Source organism: Podarcis vaucheri (genome assembly GCF_965113315.1).
Source record: "Podarcis vaucheri genome assembly, chromosome: 3".
NCBI lineage: Eukaryota > Metazoa > Chordata > Lepidosauria > Squamata > Lacertidae > Podarcis > Podarcis vaucheri.
This window is the reverse complement of record NC_138761.1, coordinates 101,401,816-101,420,772: the sequence shown is the minus strand read 5'-3', so window position 1 is coordinate 101,420,772 and position 18,957 is coordinate 101,401,816. Positions and strand designations below refer to the sequence as shown.

Genomic DNA, 18,957 nt, shown 5'->3' with positions numbered 1-18,957 from the left:
ATTTTGTTAATTTCATGCTCTGAAGTCCACATGAGATCCTTAGCAAAAATCTTAGGAATGGTGGAGGGAAATGCAAAGCTCTGAATCCAGAGGCAAATTCATAAAGTAGTGACTTTTCCTTAGTCATTTTATAGAACAAGGTCTTGCTCTGTGTTCTCTGTCCTTGTTTGCTGGTAAGTGGAGAATCTAGCAGTTCAAAAGCACGTCAAAGTGCAAGTAGATAAATAGGTACCACTCCAGTGGGAAGGTAAACGGTGTTTCTGTGCACTACTCTGGTTTGCCAGAAGTGGCCACATGACCCGGAAGCTGTCTGTGGACAAACGCTGGCTCCCTCAGCCAATAAAGCGAGATGAGCACCGCAACCCCAGAGTCGTCCACGACTGGAGTTAACGGTCAGTGGGGAAGATTAACTGAAGCTGACAACACTTCGGACCTACCACTGGTTCAAATAATAAGTCGTTCCCCCACTTAAGGCATTTCAATGAAGCCATAGTCCCATTCATTTTTTATTGACAGGGCAATCAGAACTTATGGGAAGCCTTTGGTGCCCCATAGGGAACCAATTCAGGTTTAGGAGTAAGCATGGCTTAGAAGCACCAATTAGGGCACTTTCAAAATTGTGTTCCCACCATGTCCCTTTTTTAGGCTCCCATATTCCTAAAAATATGTTCTAACCGCCCCATAAAACTCTCATAGGACAGGTAACTCTTATACCCTCCGATATTTCTCTGACTAAAAGAGGGACATCCTATTCCATAAAAAGTCACCATCATCATCATCATCATCATTTGACTGTGTTGCTTCAGCCACTCTGGGTAGATTACAAGATACATAAAAATGTGATAAAACATGAAACATTCAAAATCTTCCCTATACAGGGCTGCCTTCAAATGTCTTCTAAAGGTTGTATAGTTACTTATCTCCTTGGTTCGGGGGTTGTATAACTCCATACCACTCAACATTTCTCCGATGAAAATAGGACATCCTAAGAAAAAGTGGGACATTCTACTATGAAATCAGGAACTGGGATGTCTTCTGTAAATCCAGGACTGTCCCTGGAAAATAGGGACACTTGGAGGGTCTGAATTCTTTAAAGTTGTTTTGGCCCTCTACAAATTTCCCCGAGACACATGCAAAATTGTAGCTAAAGTGTGTGTGTGTGTGTGTGTGTGTGTGTGTGTGTGTGTGTGTGTGTGTACCAGAGGAATAACTTTCATTCAACCGGAGGGAGAGAGTCAGATAGCAGGTGACCTTCAGATACACTCTATTTATATAAAATTCTATAAATTATACATGGCTTTTCAATCAATATTAGGCTCCGTTCCAGGGATCCCCCTTCCCCAGTAGGAACAGAACAATTTCAGAGCCTGCAGTATTGATTCATTCCTTAGTATCTCTTTCTCAGCAACAGCTTTTTATCCATTAAGATGGGATTTCTCCTCCCCTCCACCTCCAGAATGGGCCATTCTAAAATCACTCTTAGCAGAATCAGTACACCAGTGTTATTTTGCCACCTCTCTGGCGTTGAGATGCTTTCCAAAATTTAGGGACATTTTCTGTTTGCACCATAGGAAGAGTTTGGGGAGATGCAACATAATTGGATATAAAGGTAAAGGGACCCCTGACTATTAGGTCCAGTCGTGGCAACTCTGGGGTCATCTTGCTTTATTGGCCAAGGGTGCCAGTGTACAGCTTCCGGGTCATGTGGCCAGCATGACTAAGCCGCTTCTGGCGAACCAGAGCAGCGCACAGAAACGCTGTTTACCTTCCTGCCGGAGCGGTACCTATTTATCTACTTGCACTTTGACGTGCTTTCAAACTGCTAGGTTGGCAGGAGCAGGGACCGAGCAACGGGAGCTCACCCCATCACGGGGATTTGAACCACCGACCTTCTGATCGGCAAGTCCTAGGCTCTGTAGTTTAACCCACAGCGCCACCCGCATCCCATAATAGGACATAGCCAAGTACAAATCTAAAGGAAGGAAGATCCCCACCATCAGGCCACTTTCCAGTAGATTACATAGAATATGCCCTATTATACCTGATAATCTCCTTTAAGCTTTATATTAGCTCTCACGTTATATTAACCCCCATCCCCACATATTATACATTTTTAAAAGCATACTTCATTTGAAATATTGGTAGGTTTCTCAAATCTGGGTCTCTGGCTGTTGTTGGACTAAAACTGCCATCATCCCTGTCCTGCTAGCCTGGCTTTAGTTGCGATGCTCTAGTGACCTCCTTGCTTGACTGCTACAAGGCGCTCTGCACAGACCTGCCCTTGAAGACAGTCCAAAAGCTGCCACTAGTGCAGAATGCAGCTGTGCTTAAGATTGGCAGGTGGGGCAGTCTGATGGGACCACGTGCCACCAGTCCATTGTTGGCAGCCATCTGCCTCGAGACGAGTGCACCTCTGGGATTGAAGTCAAACTGCTGTGACCTTCCTGGGGTGGAAGGCTGGGCAGTGTATATAAGGAGGTCCTCGGCTGCCTGGATAACAAGACCCCCCTCTCAGCTTCACCTATGTGGTCCAAAGCAAAGCAGAGCAATACGTTTGGCACCGGCTTGGCTGCAGGAGTTGCTGGAAGGAGGAATTCAAGATGCCATCCTACTGTCTTAGGGACTCATCTCTGAATTTGTGTAGGGTTTAATCCTCAACATTTTCTTCTCCCACAAGGTAGCAAAGATTTAGAATCATAGTTTTCCTTATCCTAGATGGGCTCCCTTTCCACACTGACAAGCCCCATCTGCACCAAGTACCCCTCTTTTTCAGCCTCTTTAAAAAGAGGCTGCTTTGTCAGTTGTATTATTTTTATATTTTGTCATTTGCTGGCCCGGCTTCCTTTGGGAGGAAAGGCGGGAGAAGCACATAGGTAAATAAATGAAACAGAATTTCCAATCTGAGGTCATACGTCACTGAACACCAGTTGTGAAGGGAGGTCTATTTTCTCATCATATCCTGCATCTGGGCTTCCTGGAAGTTATCTAGCCACAGTGGAAAGCAGGATGCTAGAAGGACCGGCATATCAACTGCTTTCAAAGCACAACATTTTAACATCAACTTCATTAAGAAACGATCTAACTGGCAAGCCCAGAGGGGAGAACCTCTTTTTCATTAGTGCACTAAAAGGGAGCTTAGCACGACGACATGGATATGCAAAGCATTTCAGCTACAAACAATACACAGTAGTATCTCAGGTTAAGAACTTAATTTGTTCTGGAGGTCCGTTCTTAACCTGAAACTGTTCTTAACCTGAAGCACCACTTTAGCTAATGGGGCCTCCTGCTGCCGCCGTGCCACTGGAGCACAATTTCTCTTTTCATCCTGAAGCAAAGTTCTTAACCCGAGGTAATATTTCTGGGTTAGCAGAGTCTGTAACCTGAAGCGTATGTAACCCGAGGTACCACTGTATTGCAAAGGCTTGCGAAGCCGCTGTGATTTAAAGGAAGGAAGAATAATGTTTCCAAAAGCCCCCAAATACACCACTAGTGCAGAGATGGGGGTGGGGGAAGGAGGAATCACACCGCTTAGTATATAAAACACTCTTTATTATACAATTAGAAACATTTTTTTTAAAATAGGGATCACACACCAGTTGCATGTGGCAGATAGTAACTGATGGGGGGAGACAGAGACTAAGCCCCCTCTTTATTACAATTCGAGGACATAAGACAAAACGGTTGCCTCTATTCAGTCCAGTGGCGTAGCGTGGGTTGCCAGCACCCGGGGCAAGGCAAGTAATTTGCGCCCCCTAACCCATGGATTTGCGCCCCCTAACCCTAACCCCCAGATGTTGCGCCCGGTGCGGCCGGCCCCCCATGCTACGCCACTGATTCAGTCCTACCGCCTCCTCCCAAGTTCAAGACTCATGTTAAACTATAAAAGTGCAAGTAGGCATGGTGTTGGCTTACATGTCTTGGTCCCATCTCTGCAGCACTGACATTATACTGGGAAACAAACCTGCCAACGTAACAGAAATCCAAGGCAGAACTGAACAGACGGGTGGCACTTAGCCTCCCCTGAACCGCCCCATTTCCTCCTGCCAAATGCCTTCTTACTGCAATTTTGTCCTCTATGCCAAATGGCCTTCCCGTTTTGCAGCCCCTCCTGCAGGGAGAAAAAACTTTTCAGAACTGCCAGGGAACATTTACGGAAAAGAACACGCATGGAGGAAAAGAAAGGATTTGATCCCCTTAAAGCACGAAGCCACGCGGAACCTGGTTCTGCTAAAACGAGAATCAGAACCTGTATATGCACAATAGGCAGCTAGCTTCCAGAAGGATCTCTGTCCTCAGTCTGTTTTTTTTCCTCCCCACACTCACTTTTCAGTAATTTAAGACCTTTGAGAAAAAAATGCAGAGTTCTGCAACGAGACGGCTATTGCAGGTTTGCAGAACTGCACCAAGGGAAAATGCTATTGAACTAGGGAGAAAATGGGTTCAGCTTGGGCTGAGAGTAACATTTCAGCGGCAGGCAGAACGGATCAAACGAATGAGGGGGTGTGAATGCAGCCACCTCAGCCAACAGTGGAAGAAGTACAGGGTTAAACTCATGATTTCTGCTGCTACGTATTTTGCATCATGAAAACCTTTGCCGACTTTTGTTTCTGCACAGCTTGAACCACGGAAGCGTCCATTTCCCAAATTTCCCACCACCTGCCCAGCTCTGTGTAAACAGGCTGTGGGCCAAGTTGAATTCAGATCAGCTCTTGTCTGAGGTAAGCTCATACTGAAGATAAGCCCTTTCAGGTTTATTTCACCTACTTCCCCTTTTTAGATGCAGAGAAGATGATCTCTGGGGGAAACAAGAAACCGAACTTCTGATCAGAAGCAGACTAGTAAAGCGAACTTGTTAACTCATTTTCAAAAGCTGCAAGGGGATTATATTCCAAAATGTAACATTAAACATCTTCCGGACTGTGTGTAATGCTGCAGCTGAAAACCACCTTGGGAGTTCTAAGAAAAACAATTAGGCCAGGGTTCTGTGACAAAATATACTTCTTAGTTCACCAGACCAGTGGTTTTCAGTGTGCCGTGGCACCCTGGGGTGCCTTGAATGATGGTCAGGGGTGCTGCAGGCAACACTGGCCTCTGTCCTTCCCTCCCTTCCTCTGAGGCCCTCGGGAGTCTCTGCCTTCGAAAGGCACATGCAGCTCTTTGTTGCAGCAGCCCTGGCTACAAGCTCCCCAGGCGAATGGCGTCCCTGGTGCTGGCCAAGGGGTGCTGGTCGCCAGGAGTTGAGGAGGCCTTAGAGTAAGCAAGCAAGTGGGTGAGGGAGCCCAACCAGCCGGTCTGCCAGCCCTTGCTGTTGGGAATGGACAAACAAATCCCAGACCCCTGTGGGGCTGTTGTGAGGAGGTGGGGGGCAGCTCAGAGACCGGGGGTGGTAGCTGCGGCTGCCCGGAGGACTCCCAAGGAGAGGTGAGAGGAGAGGAGGCCGAGGAAGCACTCCACAAGGGAGGGTGTTCAAAGAGGGTTGAGGGGCTGCCAGCCCCGCAAGGGGTGACACAACTGGGCCCCCGGGCCCCCACAGGGGTGCTGCAGAAAAAATGTCGTTGATCAAGGGAGCTGTGGACTCAAAAAGGTTGAAAACCTCAGCACTAGACCACTGAATGAAGGGGGAGGGAGGAATCTTCATCCCCACAAGGTTTCAGAAGTGGGTCACCTTGACTTAGACCAACCCCCCTCTCCACTGGAACAGCCCTTTTGTATAAGCTTTCACATACAAATAAAAACAAGGTTACACAAAGGACACACCGATCCTCATCCGTTCGTATCAGAATATTTCTAAGGAGTTAGAATACTTCTGGGTTTTCAGCGTTCGCAAGCCGAAATGTTCGAGTACCAAGGCATTTGAGAACCAAGGTTCCACTGTGCTATGGTTTATGGGGAAATTGTTCCATTTGGTTGCGTACTTTTGGGTGTGTTTCATTTATTATTTACGCCTGCTTTTGTCATACAGTTAATGTAAACCTCTCCAAGTTTTGTAAGCCACCTTGAGCACAGTTTTAACTACGGAAAGGCGGCCTACAGATAAAACGACAATGATTTAAGTTTGCTTTGCCTCACAGGGCTCAACGAGAACCACCAACAAATTTATTCAGTTCCATCGGCATACGTCCTGGAGTTTCATATCTTGCTGTGACATTGCAACAGTAGAAGTTAACAGGTACCTTTAAAGAAGAACAATATATTGTGTGTTGGATCCAAAGCTTCTGCTCTGATCGCGAAAGGACCCTTTCAACCCTGGGAAGACTTCTGTGAACAGATACTCCCATCTATCAATGGATGGAATATTGCTATTAATCACTATGCTTTGAGTTTCTAATTCTAATATTCTATAGTTGCATTTATGCTACCAAAATGTGCTCCTTCACTGCGATTACTCCAGCCAAGTACATGCCAGAACAAATGCACATTACCCTGGGTGTAATTCCGCTGTACTGGACCTTCACAACATTAATGTCACAACATTAATGTACATTAATGTCTATTTACCAAGAGAAGAGGGAGCAGAAGAGAGGGAGGAAAAAACCCTGTATTTAACATGTCCTTCATCATGCTAATTTTCCACCAGCAGTTCCATCAGTATGCATTAGTGAATGGAAAAACCTCGTTTCCCTTACACCTCTGCACCACAGGTTGGAATGCAAAGCTACACAGCAGGAAGAATTATGCAGTCAAAATAAATAAAAACAAATGAACAAGCATGCTTTCAGTGCAATCCTGTCTACTCAGACGTAAGTCCCACTGAGTTCAGTCAGACGTAACTCACAGGCAAGCTTAGGTAAACTGCCTCCATGCAATAATATCCTTTGCTGATTGAATATATTCTGCTTGTCAAAACAAGCGAACTATACTTCACAATGGCCACCAGGTGTCAGCGTTCCACAACTTTCTGCTGGAATACGGATTCTTTGAACAAGTTTCCTGCAACTTCTTTTAAAAAAACAAAGCGATTTATAACATTTACACTGGGAAAAGTTAAAAGGACGACTTTCCTCTTGGACCTTTCAAAAACTGTTGGTACCTTTTCAGAAGCATCTTAATACCTGACACGTGAAGGGGATAGGGCTGAGAAGGATAGAGGTCTGACCTTATAAATAGGATTTTAAAAATATATAGCCTTTTAACTACAGTTTAAATTTACGAAGCAAAGGGCAAACACTCAGGGTCTTTTAGCAGTTAAGGCAGTACTAATTAAGTGAGCCCTGTAGGGCAAGTTCACCCACTAGAGCAGGCATCCCCAAACTCGGCCCTCCAGATGTTTTTGGGACTACAACTCCCATCATCCCTAGCTAACAGAACCAGTGGTCAGGGATGATGGGAACTGTAGTCCCAAAACATCTGGAGGGCCGAGTTTGGAGGTGCCTGCACTGTAGTATTGATCGCTAAATTCCTAGCAACCAGTTGGGGAGCTATGGGGAACTGCTCAAGAGATCCAAAATCTGCTCTCTGTCCCTGTTAAATGCGACACAAGTTTTAAAAGATGAAATCTAAACCTCTCTGGGGTGCAGTGGAGCTACCGATCCCTCTGAGCCCAGCTGGTCATGGCAGCAACAGAAGCAGGACAGGCACAAAGATCAGGCCAATCCCTGCATCAGCTCCAGGCTGGAACAGCAGCAAGGACACAGATCGGATCTTACGCGGTTGTCCAAATGGCAGCGAGACCAGCTCAGAAGGACCGGCTCAGCCCTGTTCCATTAGGGGGGCTTTTCACGGGCAGGGGTGCCAGCAGCGGGCATGTCTTGTGGCCTGAGCACAGAGGGGCCTCCGCTCAGGCAGTACACATACCGCCCCCAAAGTACAGTGTAAAATAGGGGTCAGGACTGTTCTGAAAGAGGTGCCAAAGGTTTGCAGCAGCCTACCCTCCGATATTTTAGACTAAAACTCTCACCATCATTTGTGAGTTGGGAACCCAAAAGATCCGGAAGACTCCAGGCTGGGGGGGTGGCTGGTTCATGCTACACAAAGCTGATTCTGCATTTCGGAGGCAATTAAACTCACTGACTGCAAGAGGCAAAAGGGGCATGTTTGTGCATGTACGGTGCCATAAGGAACGAAGCCTATAATCCCAACCCTGGCATTCTGAATCATTAAACTACCTCTGTTTTGATGATCTGGCTATTCTAGAGTTGCCCAGCAGTGCTCTTTGAACTAGTGCTGCCTCTTGCACTTTTCTGGTGTCGACTGTGCACAAATCACATTGTTCCACCTGCTCTACACCTCTCCACTTCTATTTTTTTCTTTAAAAACACTAGGTTCAACATTATTTGCAAGCGGAGGTTTGAGGCTATGAGCACCGACTAATGAAGCGAGCTCAGCATGTCTACATAAAACTGAGAGCGAGTCTAGAAAGATGGGGGTCCACCTGGAAACCCACCTGTCCCTGGTGACATCTTGGGTACAACCAGAATAGTATTCTGGACAGCGATCTGTCCCTGGTCAGTGTGTTTGCGGCAGCTCTAAGAAATGAAAGGCTGGTTCCCAAAACTGGAACACAGCCAACTCCTTCCCTGCCTTTTCTCGTATTCAGTTCTCTCTTCTACATTTCTTGAAGTATGCAGGTGTGCAACACAGATATTTAAACCAAATTTGCAACGTCACAGTTATTGGATTAAGAATACTGATAAGAAAACTGCGGACTAGTAATAAATACGTTCCAGATCCCTTAACTCAAAAAAACTGAAGCTTCGCGATCCTGCCTACCTGAGCTACCTCCACCTGCCCTTTTTTATTATTATTGGTTCCCGAAGAGGCCCAATAATGTCGCCGTCACAACCCTTTCTTCTGCAACACATCCCCGTTGGGTTTTGGGGACGAGCCATTTTCCATTGCTCTATTGGCAAAGTTCCAGTCCACAGGGCAGATGAGCTGCTGAGTCTTTTTGTAGGTCCAGTAGGGGTTAAGTATTACGGTGACGGCGCTCATCCCTGTGAAGACGACAGCAAAATGCAGGAGACCCAGGTTCTCCACAACAGCGTTCCAGTTAGAAATACACACCCACCACATGTGGTAGGTAAGAATCATGCGGCAATGGAACATGTGGATCATCAGCCACTGGTTTGCCTTCCAGAAGGAAGTGTTCGCCAAGCCGACCTGGAAGAGAAGAAAATCAAAAGTTAAGACTCTATATATAACACATCTTTTTCATGGGAGTTGTATTCAGAACACATTTCACCTCAAATCACACCACCAAGAACATGTGCAAAGTTTGCCAGTTTGCCTTGGTTCCCAAACACCGAAAACCCAGAATTAAGTGACTTCGGAAGCCGAACATCCAATGAGGCTGTCGGCTTTTGTTCCCGGGGCGGCTGCACCAATCAGAAGCTGCGCCTTGGTTTTTGAACATTTCGGAAGTCAAACGGACTTCGGGAATGGATTAAGTTTGGTGCTTTTGTTTTTGCTATTTATTTTGCGTTTTTTGTTTTCGAGGCGTATTTTGGTTAATTTATTTTTGTGACTGTGTGGAGCCCAGTTCAGCTACTGATTGATTGATTGTGTGGCTGCGGAAATGGATAAAAGCCTCCCATCCAAACAATGACTATTATCAGTGCAGGTAAGAAAAAAAAGTAATTTTAATTTTTATCATCTACAATACTGTCTTATTTATTTTATAGTTTTTTATTTTATTATACAATATTTTATTATACAGTACATTGATTATTGCTTTCAATTTTTGGATTAACGATCTCGTTAGATAGTAAAATTCAAATTAATTTGCTGTTTTAGGGGTTGTTTTTAAGAGTCAATGGATTCATCTGTTTGGCATTATTTTCCATGGGAAAGCACGCCTTGGTTTTGGAACGCTTTGGTTTTGGAATGGAATTCCAGAACAGATTAAGTTTGAGAACCAAGGTACCACTGTATTTACACACCAAACTCTCTGGAAGTCAACGGTTTTAAAATGCCAGGAGGCTTTTAAACAGCCGTCTTCCAAAAGGAAGAAACACGCTGGCATTGAAAGCAATAAGCTTGGGCAATGACTGATGACTGGAACGTGAAGATGACAGGCATCTCAGAACAGCAATACGGGTCGTTCCCAAGAGCTGATACTAAGACATGCACCTTTCTCAATCAGGGGGTGTGGTGCCTCTGAGGACCAACAAGAGTTCCTCCTCAGCGTCTTAAAAACTCTGATCTATAAGCTAGGAGCCAAATGGCTCCTTAAACCAAGGATACAGTAGCCAGGATGGAATGTCTAGTTGCCCATTTGGGGACAAGGCAGCTCTAAAATCTTATTTTTCAAAGGATGGACGGACTGTAATGGATTCTCAGTTAAACGTCTGGCCAGTTCAGATGACAACCTTGAGCTCAAGTTAAGAGCTTTGAGAACTTAAAGATAAGTCACTTCATCCAGGGACTGTCTGTCTGTCTGTCTGTCTCTCTCTCTCTCTCTCTCTCTCGTGTGTGTGTGTGTGTGTGTGTGTGTGTGTGTCCTGTTTTTCTCCCTTCTTTTTCTCAATTGTTTCATCACATGAGAATATTCTTCACATCTGTGGGGTAAGTGAAAACAAGCTGCAGCAATTCACGCTGCTCACTGCTCCAGCTCAGGCTGCATAGAAAAAGTATTCTCATTACATTACAGATCTTAGGGATAACCCATAGTATTAGAAAAGAACACAGGATAAATCCTGCACGAAGTCCCCAACACAGCAGTGAAGCTTGAGCGCTTATAGTGAACAGCTAAGCTTCCCAATGCAGGAGCCTGTTAATTTAATGTTTACTCAAAAACACAAAGAGTCAGCATTTGGGCGAGTCTGCCTTAATTAAACTCTTTAATGTGAGTTAAAGAAAGAGCTGCTACTAGATTGTCCCTGGCTTGTGTCCCTGAATATGGAATAAGAAGGTTCCATTAAACCAAGTCCAAAAAAAAGGGGGGGGGGAAGGCTTGAAACTGAAGACAAGTTTATCTCTAGAACTTTACAGAAGGAAGGTTTCTTGTTCTCTGCCATGGATGGCAATCTCTCTACATCAAAACATAACCAGCAGAAAGACTCACAAGCCGGAAGAGGTGATGGATCTGAGAAACGCACAAAATGGAAACAGTAACACAAACAGGACAATCGACAATAGAAGAATCCGTTACAAATCCGTTTCAACCAATAAGCCTTTTTCAAAATGTGTCACAATTATCGAAAGTCCTTGGGGTGGAAATATTTTGAACCAACGTCTTTGGGGAAATGTATCCAAAGTCCTCATGTGCATTTTGTATTTTGACTCAGCATCTTTCTATCTTGTTAATAGGCTATTGTCCAACATGCATGTTGGATTGTTTGACTCAAATTGCATCCAGCCTTTCTTTCCAGGACCAGAAAAGAATGTTCTCCCATCATTAAGGCCCCCTAAAAAAACTAAACGAAAACACTATCCAAAATGCCTTTTCAGAGGCTGCAGGTAGATGGAAGAGAGAAGGAAGGAAAACTTGCCTTCCATGAACTGCCTAAGCAGGCATAGGCAAACTTGGCCCTCCAGATGTTTTGGGACTACAATTCCCATCATCCCTGACCACTGGTCCTGTTAGCTAGGGATGATGGGAGTTGTAGTCCCAAGAACATCTGGAGGGCCAAGTTTGCCCTCCAGACAATGTCTGGCCTATGTCTGGCCTAAAGCTAACTTATCTTAGGATCGCTTGATAAATCCTGGCTAAAACTGGATTCCACAGGGCTGCAGGTTTCAAAACTGCAGACTATGTCTATTTCCAACAAAGCAAAATAGGTTGTTAGTACACACTCCCTCTTTATATGGTAAGAAGATCATGCCACAGTTTCTAAGCAAGTGACAACCTGACTACTTTAAAGAGTATGCAATGTTTAATTGTTCCTTTGACTCGAATGCTGGCGTGGTTTCTTTGTTTGTAAATAGCACCCTGTGATCAGCATGCCATTCCCTCTAATTTTTGATGGGTGGTAACACACAAAACAGTATTATTATTATTGTTTATTCAAATTGTACACCACCCTTTATGAAAAGATCTCATACATTTCCTGCAAAAGAGACACAAACCTCTAATTCCTGAGTATGCTCAAGCTACCCAATATTAGAAGCGCTAGTTGAAAAGTAGAGCAAGGAATATAAGATTAATAGGTGAGAGTACTCCTGAGCAGGTGCAGAGTGCCTTTCCCTCAAGATTAATCCCCTAAACGGAATTAATCCCAATGAAACACAGCAGAAGAAGCAGAGGCAGAGGCAGAGGCAGAGGCAGAGGCAGAGGCAGAGGTAGAGGCAGAGGCAGAAGAAGAAGAAGAAGAAGAAGAAGAAGAAGAAGAAGAGTAGTTTGGATTTGATATCCCACTTTATCACTACCCGAAGGAGTCTCAAAGCGGCTAACATTCTCCTTTCCCTTCCTTCCCCACAACAAACACTCTGTGTGGTGAATGGGGCTGAGAGACTTCAGAGAAGTGTGACTAGCCCAAGGTCACCCAGCAGCTGCATGTGGAGGAGCGGAGACGTGAACCCAGTTCCCCAGATTACGAGACTACCGCTCTTAACCACTACACCACACTGGCTCTCTCCCAACAGCTGTTCAGTTTGTGAGAATGTTGCTTTCTTCATAAGCTGAGAGCACTACACTAACAACAACACATATTGGTTTTGAACGATAGTCACTTTCCACTGTTTATAGCCAATTCCATCCAGAAAGAATGCCTGAAAAGTCTAAAATCAACTTTATCAAGGGTGGTTTCTGTTCTTTTATGTGCAAGCAATGGGGTTCTCCTGTATGTGTAGGTGAGCATGGTGAATATTGTAAATATGGAAAATCTAGAGATTAATTACTCAGAAACCAAGGCTATGGTCTTTGGAAAAGGAAGGCAAGAAACTCCTGACTGTTATATTTGGCAATAACAGCTAGAATATTATTTGTACAGAAATGGAAGGAAGAGAAGGTTCAGAAAAAGGAGGAACAGCTTTTGAAAGTAATGGAATATGCAGATATGGCAAAGCTGACAGTGAAATTAAAGAGATAGAAATGATGAATTTTTTATAGAATACTGGAAGCCTTTCATGAACTATTAAAAAAATATACTGCAGTCAAATGAAATCGTGGGCAGGATTCAAGATAAAAGCAGCGGACGAAAAATGATAAATTAATTGTAACAGAGAAACTTTTTGTAATCGATGATTATATAATGCAGTAGAAAACGTTTGAGTAAAAACGCTGTGGAGGTGAGGGTGGGATGTCAGCTGATGAAACAATGCAATTATTTTGACTGGAAGGTTATTGTGAAAATGTCTGGAAAAACCTGATAACAAATTATATATAAAGAAACGCCTGAAGGTCAACAGATGAGCAACCAACAGATCACTGTTACAAGTTCGAAAATCTAGGTTTTTGTTGTTGTTTTATAAAAATACACTTTCTGGGAAGACTTCTAGGAAGGCCATAAAGCTTTCAGCTTTCAGTTAGAAGCTTGGGCGCCATATTAGACCTTTATCATACAAAGGTTGGTTGTCTAAATGCCCCTGGCCAGGAGACTGGACCTTTGAAGATCACCACCCTCCAGAAAAGATGCTCACCTGACAGTGTTCATCTGAGCAAGGTCTTAAATGCCTCATTTGTCCCCTCCAGGCCTTGGCAGGCCAAGCTTCTCAGACAGAGCTCTTTTGAGGCACCACAGCTCTGGCCTGCCTGGCCCCAAAGGCTTCCACTCGAAAGCAGTTTGTGTTGGTGGTATTAACAGGACGGTGGTTTTAGACCAGGGGTAGGCAAACTTTTTCAGCAGGGGGCCGGTCCAATGTCCCTCAGACCTTGTTGGGGGCCGGAACATATTTTGAAGGGGGGAAAAAGAACGAATTCCTATGCCCCACAAATAACCCAGAGATGCATTTTAAATAAAAGGACACATTCTACTCATGTAAAAACACGCTGATTCCTGGACCATCCGCGGGCCAGATTTAGAAGGCGACTGGGCCAAATCCGGCCCCCAGGCCTTTGTTTGCCTACCCACATTTTAGACCTTTGCTCACCCAACATCTCACCTTTAAAAGCATCCACGATATGCAAGTGAAAGGCGTACTCATCTCCAGCAACATTCCCATCAAGGGAATGTAGTGCCCGGACTTTATGTTGGTGACCAGGCCGAAAAAGCCACCGAAGGCAAGGAAATGGTGAACGACTAAGAACAAGTCAAATGTCCTGAAGACAACGTTGGAAACGTGAACAGCTACATTTTCAAGCAGGAAGAAGCCAGAGGCTATGAGGCAGTTGAACCAGCTCCACTCCTGCTGGGAGTAGACCTTGTCGGCTTGAAAAACCGGATCGAAAAGCAAGGCCCACAAGCCGGCGACACAACTCTGGATGCCAAACACGCCTCGTGTAGCAGCCAGGTTCCAGAAGACTTTCTCCTTCGCTGGCAACGAGCGGTAAGTGGCTACCATCCATGAAGACAGGCAGTGTGAGAGGCAGAACACTCCCAAGTAGAGGAAGAAGCCGGCCGCCACTAGCTTCAGACGGACTTCCCACAGAACGTAATCCCACGAAAACAGGGACGAGGATGTCGGCCCAGCAGTTTCAAGATTCATTTCTTCAGTTCACGCTGCAAAGCTGAACTTGTGAGAGTGTGTTTCCCCCACACCCAGGAAGCTCTCGCCCACGTCTCGGGCCTGCTCACGGATCTCGAACTTCTGCCGTTAGGTTTAGCTGTGGCCCAATACACGCTGCCATCTGCAGAGGAAAACAAAGAGGAAAGCTATACAGTGGTACCTCAGGTTACAAACACCTCAGGTTACAAACACTTCGGGTTACAGACTCCGCTAACCCGGAAGTAGTACCTCGGGTTAAGAACTTTACCTCAGGATGAGAACAGAAATTGTGTGGCGGCAGCAGGAAGCCCCATTAGCTAAAGTGGTACCTCAGGTTAAGAACGGTTTCAGGTTAAGAAAGGACCTCTGGAACGAATTAAGTTCCACTGTAGAAAGCTATAGGCATGTTTGTGTGCCAAGGCATGTGGGCACATACACACTCATGCCTCACTAGTAGCTCTAACAACTTGCAATCAAGCGATGATGCACGCATTAGCAATAGCAGCACAATTAAGCGCTTTCCCACGTTCTCTGCCTACTTCCTTCCAAGTAACATCTGGATCCATCAAGGGCAGGGCCGATGACAGGGTTCCTTGTCACCCATCATCATGCCCTGCCAACATGGCCCCAAATCCAAATGCTGGAAATTTGCAGGCTTAGAAGTTGTGACACCAACCGTATCCTATTTTACAGCATTCACCTGTAATGCAAACATACACTTCTTTTTATCTAAATCCACTGGCTGTGACGTGGATCCCAGGAGGCAAACCGAAGAGGGAAAGGATTTAGGGGCAGAGAAGAGAATCTGCTTGGTGCGGCCTATAGGTTTACTCATCAGATAAACAAACACATGAACAACTATATATGTGGCTTTTAGAAGACATCCAAAGGCAGTTCTGTACAGGGAAGTTTTTAATGTTTGACGTTTTATTGCATTCTTTATATTTTGCTGGAAGCCGTCAGAGTGGCTGGGGTAACCCAATCAGATGGGTGGCATATAAAAAAATAAAATTATTATTATTATTACACTGACAGGTAAAGGACACTGACGTGTTCTTCCGCAAGGGCTTTTTACCAGTCCTTGGTGTGTAGGGCCTCATTTAGCAAGCTATTACATACATCCACACAAGTGTGATTCAGATTATGGTCTTAACTGAATATAGCTTAAAACGCATCTGTATAAAAGCTCTAAGCGCTGTTTGTAACCATTTTGGAGAATTCTTTTTAACCGGTTGTCCCGTTTTCAATTGTGATTTCTGCATTTGTAAACAACTTTTACCGTGTTTGTTTAAATACCATATAGAAAACAGTAGTTACCAAGGCTGGCAAAAACAAAACAAAACACTGTAGTTATCTGATGAACAAGCAAGAGCAGCTATGAATACAACCAAGCAGGAAATATCTTGAACAGTTCAGCTGAAGAGTCCCTCTCCACCACACACACACACACACACACACACACACACACACCATACAGCTTCAGACTATTTGTCCACTCAGCCCAGAAACGTCTCCTCTGAGTGGCAATGGCAGAAGTTCCACACATCAGCTGCTACCTGATCCTTTTAACCTGGAGATGCCAGGGATCAAAGGTGGAGATGTCTACATGCAAGTGGGTCACTGAGCAGTGACCCATTTCCTATAATATAATATGACAAAAGGGCACAATTCTGCCAACTCCACCCTCCTCAGGCCCCATGCAACTACTGCATGCCTCTTAATCATGGGTGAAGAATCCCATGCCAACAAATGGTCACTTGTTCAGCATTTTAGTGTTTTATGACCATGATTTTTACGGTTTTGTGATGATGTATTTGCCCTTAGATTGCCTTGACATGGTTTTCTTTGGTTTTTTGAGTTGGCAGTTTATTTGGTTCCAGCCTTACTTATTTCAGGAGATGCATATTGAAATACTCTACCTAAGTGTCTTGCTTTCATGTTCTACACTTTCAGCTCAATTACAGTGGTACCTCGAGTTACAAACGCCTCAGGTTACAAACTCCGCTAACCTGGAAGAGTTACCTCGAGTTGAGAACTTTGCTCCAGGATGAGAACGAAAATCGTGTGCCGGCGGCACAGTGGCAGCAAGAGGCCCCATTAGCGAAAGCACGCCTCTAGTTTCAGGTTAAGAAAGGACCTCCGGAACAAATTAAGTTCATAACTAGAGGTAACACTGTAGCCCCTTAACTATTGAGCACTTTACTCATAAGGAAGCCTTGTTGAGTTTAGGGACCCTTATTGGTTTCATAGAAGGGGAGAGAAGAGAGAGGAAGTTAAGGAAGAGGAGATAACTTCAGAAAGTTTTAGCAACACACAGCGGACAACACTAATCACAATCCATCTTCATGCTGTGTCTAGCCTGTCATTTCTATTGTGTTTTTGATATGTCCCCCCTCTTAGACAAGCATTGAGCACTGAATTGAGAAAAAGGAACAGCTGCATTTCAGGCTGTAACATGCACATGATAAGCAAAGAGCCGTTTACTTTTCATCAGGTTCCTGTTAATACATGAGAAAAGCCTGTCTAACAAGCCAAAATTAGACCAGGCCATGTTATTTTGTCACGCAAAAGAACAATTATAAGAGAGAGAAAGATCAGCTAAAGACAACATTACCGCACTTTCTGGTCGTTCCACTAACTCTTTCTAAAGCACGCTAGCTCACAGATCTGAGAGGTCATGCGAGGTGCTGTGGTTTAAATCGCCTCTCACCCTCCCAAACTGTCCTTCGGAAAGAAGGCAAACAGAGCAAAGTTCTCGATGAGATCTGCTTTCCAGAGCAGGGCCGGCCAATAACGGTTAATCGCATCCTGCCTTCGCCTCGCTTCCAAACCCACTGATCCAAATTCACCCTTAGGAGGAAGATATTAGAAAACAGCAAGAGGGGGGGGGGGAGAACCTCAATAACAACCTTCTCTCCCCCTCCGCCCCTACCTACCAACCAGCCCCTAGGAGTGCCAGCTTGGCTCCGCCACCGTGGGTGCCCGGGGAAGTGGGCGCCACGCAGCGCGCATGGCTCTGGCCCCGAACTTTGTGGGTGCCCGGCCCCTTCGTGGGGAATTTTGTGGGTGCTCGGGCAGCCAGAGCCCCAGGGAGTTGTGGCACTTATGTCAGCCCCACCGGATCGCTGAAGTTCACTGCAACTGATACAACAGCCCAGACGATGAAACGAACCCCAAGACGCGCCGGGTAGCTCTGGACACTTCGCCGTTCCAACCCCCCCGATTTTGGTCTCCGGGGAAATAAAGTAAAATAAAACGCATGTTGCGCTACTTACTGGATCCGATGTTGCAGGGACAGAGGCCTCCAGTCACTTGATCTTGTTGCTGCTCCTCGCAACTGCCCTACCCAGGGCTTCCCGTCATGCGCCTCTCGGCGGACGGCGAAAGCCCGGTGCGCCAGGAAGCGCAGGAGGAAAGGAGGCGCACGCAAAGCAGACACACAGACATGCAACTGCTTCCCCTGGTCCTGTGTGTGTGTGTGTGTGTGTTTTTCTTGGGGTGGGAGGGGTGGAGCCCTGAAATTTGGAGCAAACCATTTTGTTCCACTGGCAGGGGGTGGAGAGCATCGAGGAGGAGGAGCGCACCGAGCCGGAGCAACCAGTCTCTCCGCCCTTGGGTGGGAGGGATCCTGGCCTCCTCGGCCGCAAAGCGTAGGAAAAGCATTTTAGACGAGCTTGCAGGGAGGGGCCGCGTTGCAAAATCGGAGGAGACGCCGTTTGCTGAACCAAGCGCAAGGCCCCCCTTGTGATGTTAGCCGCTAAATAAAGAGATCGCTTCGCAAGCGGCGCGTGACTCCCACTCACGTGACGAGTTTCACGAGGCAAATAAGCCTTTTTGAAAAAGTGCTAGTGTGAGCACTTGGTGTGGATGTGGCAGAATTCACTTCCAAGTAAATAGTTGCAGGATCAGATTAAGCACGGCTATAATAATGATAATGATGATGATGATGATTAGACTGCCCTGTAGCCGCAGGTCTCAGGGCGGTTACAGAAATCACAGGGCGGTTATAAAACCACAATATAAAAACAAAATACATGATAAAAACGAAAAGAACCCAATAAACTCCTCTCCCCAACACATTTTAAAAGGGCATTGGCTAAAGAGGAACGTTTTTGCTGGGCTCCCTAAAATGTATAATGAAGGCACTAGGCAAACCTCTTCCACAAACGAGGAGCCCCTGCAAATGCCACTGTAATCCTGTGTGAAGGTACTTGGAAATAAAGCCCATTTGTTTTTATTCTGGGGAAGCATGTGTAGGATAGCTGCCGGGCCCTATGTGTCATAGAATCATAGAGTTCGAATGGCTCACAAGGGTTATCTAGTCTTTTGCCCAACATGGGCCCTCTAACAATCCTGAGTTTAAAGGTCTCATGCTCTACCTGCTGAGCTATCCCAGGAAATAAATATCACTTACGTTTCATGGGACTTACTCCA

The 18,957-nt window shown here is 45.5% G+C and overlaps 1 protein-coding gene and 1 long non-coding RNA gene across 2 annotated transcripts in view; one reads left to right on the top strand and one right to left on the bottom strand.

The window, feature by feature from the left end:
- Nucleotides 1–3,306: 3,306 nt before the first annotated feature.
- The window catches only part of LOC309528321, a 19,613-nt gene continuing 3,962 nt past the window's right edge, over nucleotides 3,307–18,957 (top strand). The window contains exon 1 of the long non-coding RNA XR_014217659.1: nucleotides 3,307–3,401. This is a non-coding gene — a long non-coding RNA (uncharacterized lncRNA). The remainder of the gene's footprint in view (nucleotides 3,402–18,957) is intronic.
- CLN8 (CLN8 transmembrane ER and ERGIC protein) lies at nucleotides 3,529–17,988 on the bottom strand. Its single transcript, XM_082215647.1, has 4 exons — nucleotides 17,799–17,988; nucleotides 13,981–14,665; nucleotides 3,832–9,099; nucleotides 3,529–3,687 (listed from the first exon to the last, which is right to left on the bottom strand). The coding sequence occupies exons 2-3, from the start codon at nucleotides 14,521–14,523 to the stop codon at nucleotides 8,776–8,778; spliced, it is 867 nt and encodes a 288-aa protein (XP_082071773.1). The 5' UTR covers nucleotides 14,524–14,665; nucleotides 17,799–17,988; the 3' UTR covers nucleotides 3,529–3,687; nucleotides 3,832–8,775.